Source organism: Gossypium raimondii, chromosome 1, assembly GCF_025698545.1.
Source record: "Gossypium raimondii isolate GPD5lz chromosome 1, ASM2569854v1, whole genome shotgun sequence".
Lineage (NCBI taxonomy): Eukaryota > Viridiplantae > Streptophyta > Magnoliopsida > Malvales > Malvaceae > Gossypium > Gossypium raimondii.
Window position 1 is genome coordinate 21,322,182 of NC_068565.1, and position 10,419 is coordinate 21,332,600.

At 33.8% G+C, this 10,419-nt stretch overlaps 1 protein-coding gene across 3 annotated transcripts; it reads right to left on the reverse strand.

The window, feature by feature from the left end:
• Positions 1 to 1,172: 1,172 nt before the first annotated feature.
• LOC105785404 (nuclear transcription factor Y subunit A-1) lies at positions 1,173 to 8,433 on the reverse strand. Of its 3 annotated transcripts, none has more exons than XM_012611485.2 (6): positions 8,284 to 8,433; positions 6,065 to 6,371; positions 5,076 to 5,191; positions 4,720 to 4,791; positions 3,114 to 3,278; positions 1,173 to 1,990 (listed from the first exon to the last, which is right to left on the reverse strand). In XM_012611485.2, exons 2-6 carry the CDS (start codon positions 6,333 to 6,335, stop codon positions 1,553 to 1,555), a joined length of 1,062 nt encoding a protein of 353 aa, XP_012466939.1. In that variant the 5' UTR covers positions 6,336 to 6,371; positions 8,284 to 8,433; the 3' UTR covers positions 1,173 to 1,552. The 3 variants fall into 3 exon arrangements, with proteins under 3 accessions (XP_012466939.1, XP_012466940.1, XP_052488843.1); XM_012611486.2 differs by having other exon boundaries at positions 8,238 to 8,332; XM_052632883.1 differs by lacking the exon at positions 8,284 to 8,433 and adding an exon at positions 7,909 to 8,078.
• Positions 8,434 to 10,419: the final 1,986 nt, after the last annotated feature.

A 10,419-nucleotide genomic window follows, 5' to 3' on the forward strand; every position in this document is an offset into this window, starting at 1 on the left:
GTTACGAGGGTACTAACCCTTCCTCGTGCGTAACCGACTCCCAAACCCATTTCCTAGATTTTGTAAACCAAAAATCATCGTTTTAATAAATCTAAACTTTTATTAAAATAATCAATTACGATGAGATTCAGTCACACCTAATAAAAAGGATTAGTGGCGACTCTCATTCTCATTTTAAAAATAAAAATAAAAAGTCAATTACCAAAAAAGGTTTTCGACATTAACAATAAAAGGAACACGTATCACTTTTAGAATATGGCTTGTGGAGTCTAAAATCTCCTTTAATAATGTATCAAATAAATTTTCAATAATAAGAGTAATTATTTTATACATTGTCTATGAAGTTTTAAATTTCACAAAGTATATCCTACTTTTATATATATTTATCTTTTACTTACACTCATATGTCACTCTAAAATCTTGCTTTTAAAGTTTAAAACTTAATTAATAATACATAAAATAGTTATCCTTGTAGAATTTAAAAACTTCACTAATAATATATAAAATATTTTTTCAATGATACCTAGAAAATATAAAATTAAGGATGACAAAACTGGAATCACCAAATAGCTTCCAAAACAATTTGTTTGAAATTAAACGTTTTTCTTTGGACGAGGTAAACTTTTTTGGACAGCCATTATAATAATTGTTATCCTATCAAATCACCTTTTTCCCTTTACATAACTATTATTTTTAGAGGAAACCCTTGCATAATTATTAAAAGAATAATAATAATAACCATTATATTTTATGTTTATATATTTGCAAAGTCAGGTTTACACACTTACTAGCCTCAAATTGGAATGAAGTGGGAATAAATGCATTTTGCCTCGAATTGGAATGAAGTGGGATTCAACATCGATAGAGTTAATAATGAAGAACAAAACAAACTGGTCTAATGAGCAGGCCTGACTGTGATGCGCCTCCAACAATCTGATTGGATTGAAATTCATTACAAAATAACTCGATGAATTAGACTCGAAACATAAATGTGGAAGCATGAGATGAGCCCAAAGAGTAAAATTAAATTTAAAAAAATTGGATCTAGACCCCATTCTCGATTATGGGACAAAATCAACTTACATAATCCAAAAACAAAACACTATACTTGTATTTGATACTTTCAGATTCTCATGAGTGAAGTTGTTACCTATTTCTCCAAAACATCCACGGAAACAAAATGGCAATATCATGCAAGAAAAAACATTGTAAAGTCATTACAAAATATCATCCACCATTGTAATAGTTAAGGTCAGATTTGACTTCAAATTCATTTCACACAATGCAGATATTCTTTTCGTACATTATAAAGAAAAGGGATATATAAGAGACCTAAAGTACCAATTAAAAAGCCAAAGCCAAGAATGATTTGCCTGTCAACATAGTTGTAAGACATGAAACGCGAGTGCGTCCATTTCGCGGAAGCATGGAATGGTGAAACAATGGGGGCTCATGATAAGAAAATCCACTACACGAATAAACACTTACGTTAATAAATAAGATTTTGGGTTAAACGCAATGATAAGAGAGATACTTCACCCCTTAGGAAGGTTCATTTGATTGTCAGGGCCCTGTGAGGCACCCCATTTGCCATGATTCTCTCATACTGTTGCCTCGGACAGTCTCCTCCTTCCAACATGTCATTGGAAAGTGAACGAGAGGTAGAGAAACGAAACCCTTGATGATGGGAATAGTAGCCACTGCCATTGCCATTGGAGAATGCTTGCTGCATATTTGTTCCCTGAAGTTCAGATTCTGCTGCTGCTCGATGACCAACAGATGAATTGTCATTCTGGGACATCTGATTGGTAACTGAGATGCCACTCGTATTTTCGGGACATTGTGATGGAAGATTCAAACTAGTGTCACTGCTTTTGTTAGGCGTGGCTTTAGAAGCATCACTATCAAGCTTCTTCGTGTTTAAGAACCGCCCTCCACATCCTCTTGCTCTTCTCATAGCATGTAAATGTCGAGACTCATGAAGATAGGGCTGAAAAACACAACAAATAGATGCTTAGAACTCGTAAATGCACATTAAATGCAAATAGTGAATGAAACAAAGTAGAACATGAACCTGAATTAAAATTAAGTCTTGTCATTGTGATGTAATAATACATGAACGTAAGGTGCTACTTCAAGCATCAATCTCTCAATAACAATATGTGCATAAGCATGACTTTAATGTTATCTTGTTGGAACAATGTTTTGCCAGTTTGAAATATCAGAGAAACTATCATTCGTGTCAACGGCTATTAGCATCATTAACCATCCCATTCAAGAAAACATAAACAAACAAGAAAAAAAATTTAAACTCGGTTGAATAATGAACTTAGTGGAATAAGTCAAAACAAACTTTGGCACTTAGTTTGAAAGCTATAATAAATTGTCAAAGCACCAGCTTCTAGTAAAAGCTCGAACATGAAGGCAGAATACAATAGCATTCTATTCTCTCAAACTACCTAATGTTCAAATATCTGCTTACATCTTGCCTTTGACTTTGAAATCTCTCTTCTAGATTGCATCAATGATAAATTCTATCGCTCTTTATGACACATGTATGCAGCACTCAAGGATTCAGACAGTCTTCTGAGTCTCAAAAGTTATCATACAACAAACTTTCGTAACTTAGACACATAATGGTACTTTTATCTCTTCCAAACTATTATTAATAAAAGTCCAATGATTTCATCCTTCCTTAATTACCACACCATGAGATTTCAGTATCATTGAACCACCAGTTCTAGTTCCCTTGCTGCCCATCAATGTATAAAGCAAAGATTGGAACATTTTCTTGCTTGTCAAAAATCTCAAACTGCTTGGTGCTCTCCCAGTTTCCTACTTTTTACGGTTTTAATCCCAGTAAGGAACATAAAAACTCCATGCCACCAGAATACCACATCAATTCATTTACACATGCAAAAGGAACATGGTTGAGATTGTACCAGACTTTCCTTAGAGCTTCAACCATGCAAAATTGAATTATGTTCTCAAGCATCAACACAATGAAGAATAGAATCGACAACTAAACTATAGAACTAACTAATATGATGTAGCACATTGATGAATCAAATATGTCCATGCTTATATTTAGACAAAAATTTTAGAAAACCAACCTTTCTGACTTTGATCAGTTTCTTTTCCAGCTCAGCTTTTGCACGTGACTGCCTTCGCCTCAAAATACCATGGTATTGCTTAGCATTCACATAAACTGGTTCCTCAGCCATTTCAAGAGGCAAAGCCATTCTAGCAGGATGCACTCCAAGACTATGAGAATGTACCTGAAATGATATTTAAATAATCTTCATAAACAAATTTCATACCATATTTGCATCCGTTTTTTAGAAAATTGTTCATTAACATTCAACTATTAAGAACAAATCTAAAGCTCGAATATTTAAGTACATAATCACTTTCTCAAATATTTAAGTACATGTTACTAAACTGCAGCACCTCTAGTTATATATGCGTATAAATCATTCCTATATTGTAATTATTGCTAAAACAGTTTTCTATGTTTATATTATACCCGGCCTTATGTGTAATCTTAAATATAAGTTTCCTTTTTGCACAATTGCCATTTGACAATCCTACCTTGACAAGTGATGTTCCGCGTACAACTTTTTTCTTTTTAGACAACAATACGGATATTCTATTATTTATTAGCAACATATTAAGCAAGTGGAATTATGAACCAAATACAAAAGCCTTCCACATTCTACATCAAGTGATAACAAGAATTCATGTTCAACCATATTTGTGTGCAAGATTCTGAAGAGAACAAGTTTATTTCGTTTCACTTACTCCCTTTTAACATGTAATACCGTTGGGATAATAACAAATACTCAAAACTCTTGGGTCATTAATTATTTGGTATGAGGTACATTATGGAGAATTCATCCTGGAGACAGAAGAGTTATTGAACCACTGCATCACCACGGTGTTTTATTTACAATCTTTCTCCAACTCTTCATTTTTCTTAAGATACTCATGTCCGAAGCATATCCAGACAAGGTACAAGGCTATGACCTTCCAAGAGCCCTCTTAATATATGGAAATTTTTCTTAAATATGATCATATATGTGTCGAACACATTCACCGTCCGACACATAACCCCAGGTCCAAGTAACTTCAGTTAATTATATTTATATTTAGAATCTTATTCCTTAATGCGACTAAAAAAAAAAACCAGTCTTTCCTCAAGAACAACTCCTATTCTCCATTTTTTCAGCCCCAAAATAAGAGAAATAATCCATGCACACAAACCCATTCACAACTGTGACAGTTTTTGCTGTTTGACTACCTTTCTTGAACTCATACTTTTGAAGCCTTGTACATGGATAATGCTATCGGGAGAAAACATAACAATGCTCATACATATTCATCTGCTTTTACAGTCTAAGACTATTGCTCCAACTATCCATTTGTGTCCAATGCATATACGAACATTGATATGGAGATATCCTCAAAGGATCCTCCAAAGCCATTAGAAACAATAACTTTAAAAAATTGAAAATACTCGTGTCAAGCACATCCTGATGTCCGACACTCACACTGAAGTCCAAATGACTTGAGTGTATTTAACAAATAAATGGAGCTACAACCATCTTGGTAGAAAATAACTTTATAGGCAGTCAAAAGACGAATATAACCATACAAAACCAAGCAAGTAGGAAGATAAAAAAATCTTTATGATGACTAGTGAACTACATAAATTCATACCAAAGATTGAGGTACATAAGGAGGCACCACTCCCCCATAATATGGATCCGTGTATGGATAGGACGGACATGCCTGCAAAAGAGTTTTCCACTTAGACTTCCATCATTACACCTTGGCCTTGCATAAAAAATGGAAAGCAGACATAATTTTGTTTTGTTTCTAATCCAATAATTATAATAGAGACAAACAAGAGATGGTTCAACCATTGGATCAGACAGAATTCATCTTTCGACCTTTCTATCCTTCCTATCAAACCAAACCCACAAAAGATACATCCAACAGTTCAAAATGATTCATCATGCAAATTCATTTTCATAACTATGTGTTCTCTGAAGAGAGAGGAAGAGAAAATTTACAATCGAGTGGCCAACGAGCTCCAGCTGGGGTTCTGGTGGTACATATTCACCCATTGTCGGACGTATGATGGGTATAGCATGTTGTAAATATGGCTGTTCATCTCCACATTTCCCATCTTGTCACAAAAGAAAAAACCTCCATTAGCTTTCACAGCATATGAACATGACGTGCAAAAACAGACTGAAAATTCACAATTGTTCAAGTACAGTAGCATCTAAGAAATGAAAACAATACATTGCCAAGAAAACAAAGAGAGCCATTATTGAAGTTTGGCTATAACAAAGTTAATTAAATGAGTGCAATTAACACCACTCAAAAGTTTGATCAGGTTAATGTCCTTGGGAGGTCTCATTGAAACCTGCCTTGCGGTTATATCCTGATTACACTTTCAAGTCTTTTAAATTGCATGACTGCAACTCATGTACATTTATGAAGTGAATTTTATGCCTAGAAAAATACGGCACACAAGAAAGAATTATGACTTTTTTACTTCAAAATCATATAAATATTTGATAATTCAATTTTATAAGGGTCAGTATCTGCATGCATGTAAAAGCTCGCTGCAACAAATCAATCACTTATATTATGAGCTGCGTTAAATTTTGCTCGTATGCAAACATTTTGAAATATGATATAGCCTTCCGAAGTTGATGCGTACACAAAGAACTTAGCCTCAATGGTTAGAGTGTGGAACTGCGGACACTTAAGAAGTCAAATTATTACCTAAAATAGGCAACTGTACCAATGTTTTTAATTCAATAAAACATTCTAGCAATACAATATCATGCAAGTTACGTTCTTTGCAACTCATTATAACAAGACAGGAGCTGATTAGTAACAAATGGTGCATTGAATTCTTGTTAATCATGATCTTAAAGCCAGGTACTGAGCCACCCTTTTTATTGCACACTTAAAATCCATGAACTAAGATTGCAGTTCAAGTTCACTCACATACAGCAAACCCTGTGTATAAAACAGCATGTGTTACCTGGATGTGGAAATATAGTTAAGGGCATTTCTTTACTAGAACAAAGCTTATCATCAGTCCTAATTGTGCTTGGAGATTCACTTGTTTTTGTCCCTAAACCGCCATTTGAGTGTTTGGCCAGAGATAAGCTTGTCCTGCCTTCTCCTAAAACACCCGTTAAGAAGGAATCCTGCCGTGTGCTGCACCAACAAGGTTGAACCTGAACCATTTGCGGTTTATTGTTATTTGCATTGGGTTCCGGATGGTTTGTACCATCTGGTTTTTGGTGCATGCTTCTGAAGTCTAAAATCTATGACACCCTGACCAACTGCTTGGTTATGCAAATAAAAGAAATATTCAGTCAACTAATGCAGCGATTAATATAGTCAAGAAAAGCATATCATAATGATCATTTTATTAAAACGTATATGTCTATCTTCGAACAATTAGCTAGAACATTGAGGAGAAAATCCATATAAAATCAATTGCATAGATACATAGATTAAAGCAGCCACTGCAGGACATTACATGAGAATGAAATCTCAAAGAACATACCATATAAAGATAACTTGGGATTCAAAAACCATTATTGATGCTGCACATAATGGGAGGAACACAAAAGAAAAATTGGTTTTGTCTTTTTTATATGCATGTACTTCTTTTCCCTTTTTATTTTCTTTTCTTTTCTTATAAACAAATGAGAACTAAACATGTATATAACCACGAGTATTTATGAGCAGTACATTATGAACGCATTTGGGGCGTAAATCAAAGATGCATTTAGAGACCATATTACAATTAGAGTTGCAAATTAGCTAACGTTATCCCTAAGTTTCATTGATGCTTTTATTCACAAAAAATAAGACTCTCTAAACTATAAAAAAACACATGTTCCAACAACAATGCTAAACATGACCTTAATATGCCAGCTAAGATTATCCTTATTTCAACCTTGCGGGCATAGCCAAAACCCTCATTTAGCTTCATAAACAAGTTAATTAGAGAATGATAGCTTCACACCATCCTACTTTTTTGTATTTCTTGAACACTACTTTCCTGTATTAATGAAGTGTTCACCCAAAAAAAGGGCCCTATAGCTAACTCTACAAACTTGGAAAAGGCTTGATTTATTTTGTTGTCCTTTTTAACAAGTAAGCAAAGAAGAAGGGCAATTTTGCAATAAAAAGTACCTAAAGTTTGTACCTTTAAAGTATTCCAAACAAGATACATTAAATGTATAAAACTATGGGTGCTTAATTCTTGATCTTCAGTACTAGTTGAATTGATATATATGTATTCTTGACCTCTCTAATTTCTAACCCTTTATGGATCATGCTTAGGTTAAATACTAGAAATATCCATCTAGTTATGTTTATGCTATGTTAGTATACACGATCTCGGGCAAAATAGACATGTTAATTTTTTCTTTATTTGAAGGATCATAATTCATACCCTCCGTATCGGTAGCAAATAAGAATCTAATTAAGCATAAAACTTCAGCAAGGCTAAAAAAGTACCCAATTTTTTTCATCCAACTTCCATTCGGTTGTTGCTTTTGTTCTTTTGCTACATTTTTTTAACAAAAAATATAATCCAAAAAGCACTAAACGAACAAAAAATGGAATAAAATATAACACTAAATTATTATATATATTGTTCTGCAAAAAGGATTCCATATCTAGTCTTTAATCCATCTAAAGAGGATTGAAATCAGTTCCAAACTTTATGTATATCTCATCTTAAACCCATTATACATAAATAAAAAAGAAAATCAGTATCTAAATTTAGCAAGAACATGAAAAGACCGGACACATCAGATCATGTCCTCAGTATCATCATTAACATCCATAAGAGAACATACATACATGCATGCATGCACATACACAGCTTGAATTGTGATCCTTAGTCCACTTTCTTATTCAAAAAGCCCCTCCAAAAATAGTAATTAAAACAAATATATCAATGAAAACCAACAGAAAAAAGGGAAAAATATAATAGATCCTTCAAATGAAACAAAACAGAATCCTTAAACAAACCATTTCTGGAAATCAAGAAAATAGAAACATTAAAATAAGAGAAAAGAAATCAAAACCCAAAAGAACTATGGAAATAACTTGCATCAATAAAACCAATAAAAAGAAACACTTTTTTATTCAAAATATATAAAACAAAGATGAAATGGGAAAGAACTTACTGAGATGAATAACTCTAAAAATAGAGGAAAAAATAAACCCTTTTACCTTTTATCTCTGAACTCTCAAACCAAAGAAGATATTATATGGCACTGTGTAGTATAGTAAGTGATACATAGAGAGCAACGAAACCAAAGTATTAAATAAATTAAAGCGAAATTAAGAATTATTAGTTTTTCTATTTTTTTTAAAAATTGAAGGTGCTAAAGAAACGTCGTTTTCCTTCTCCCGCTTAAAAGGCTTTTTTATTTTTTGTTTTTTGTTTGGGTGAGTTAACGGAAAGTAAGCGGGAGGAGTAATTCCGTTTAAACGGCGAGGTGACGTCAATGTCTCTTCTTTTTTTTCATATGACGAGATCATCCTTCTTAAGTCACAACAAAAAAAGTGTACGATGTTCCTTCTTTTTTTCTCTAATTTTCCTTTTTTTTTTCTTACCTAATTCTCAATTTTTTTCTACCCACGTTTCATTGACGATTTTCTTCTAGCTTAATACTTCATTTGATCCCTAAAGTATACTACTTTTTTCATATTGGTCGTTTTGATTATTTCCCATGCAAGCTCTCAAAAGACTTGTCAACGTGAAAACATTTGGTTTCAAAGTTGAATTCTTCATCATATTATATAGCTCCAATGCCCAACCACAAGTAAACCTACTATTCTTGTGCTAATCTAGCAATGATAGTGGTTCATGAAACTACATTTCTCAAAAGTATTTTTTTCAAACACTTTAGCCTTCTCCAACTCCCCAGATTTTCCATAAAATGTAACTAATGAAATTCCCAAAGAAATGATTTTTAAAAACTTGGTTTTTATTGGTAAGTAATGTATTGAATCCCACATCAAATGTTATGTTTCGATTTATGTTACGAGGGTAGAACTTTGTTTAGAAAATCGTGCAGCCTTAAGCGATTTCTTTGCTTCAAATCTGCTTAAGTTAGCCTAACTTTCAAAACATGATAATTCTCGCAAAAACTCTTTAAGACACTGAAGCAAAACGGAAGTAAACTCGAAAGAGAAAGAAGCCACGAACGAATAGAAAAGCCATAGAAAAATAACGCACACCAAGTGTTTAAGTAAATGCTCTAAAATATTCTTAATTCAAGAATGAAGCGATTACAAATGAAAGAGGAAGGCTCTATTTATAGTTAAACTCGCTCATATCCAACGGTACAGATCGAATTACATCAATGGTTGAGATTAGTTCCCATCTATAATAAGAGAGTCTTAAGAGATTTAAGATCTATACATCTTTATCCTTTAGGATTTATAATAATTATCCTGGTAAAAATATAATTTATTGGAGTGTTTACATTTTAACTAGATCTAAGTAGATAAGCCTTGAGTTTCTTCCAAGCAATGGGTCAGTCTTGTCGGGTCGAATGACCCCAAAGAAACATGAAGGTTTGAAATGTGTGTATCAATTGCGGGCTCATTTGTGTGGCTCATTACATTCTCCTCCATTTGTTCTCGTGATGCCCTTGGCATCCTCGAAATGGAACTGGTCTATCTTCTCTTGGAAGTGCCATAGAGCCTCAACATGTTCTTAACTAACCTCACTTTCGAGAAATCACTTCCATCGAACAATGTACTCTTGCCTCAGGCTGTAGTATTTTTTTCGGATAACTTGATTTGCCATGATGCACTCAACATCACAATCATAAGAGACTTTTACCCCCATTGGTGCTCGTTCGAATTTTCCTCAATTTGGATCCTCTTGATCCGCATGATCTTCATGAAAAGGCTTAAGCATACTGAAATGGAACACTGGATGAACCTTGAGTTTTACTAGCAACTCCAGTTTGTAAGCCACTTTGTTTACCCTCTTTTAAAACTCTGAAAGGCCCATTATACTGTCGCACAAGTCCCTTGTGTAAGCTCGTGTGGCACAAAATCAAGTGCAATTTAGTAAAGACTAAGTCACCAACCTAAAGTTGCACATCTTTATGATTATGATCAACCCACTTCTTCTTGCGCTTACTTTCCTTGTGTAGACAAACTTTGGCTAAGTCATTCTGCTCTTGTCAATTTTTAGTAAATCGATACGTTGTTGGATTTGGTCCTGTATAATAGGCTGCAATAGCATTGAGTGTGAGTGGTTGTTGTCCCATCACTATTTTGAACAGACTCAGATTCGTGGCCCCACTCCACTACAAGTTATAAGAAAATCGGGGCATATCCAACAAC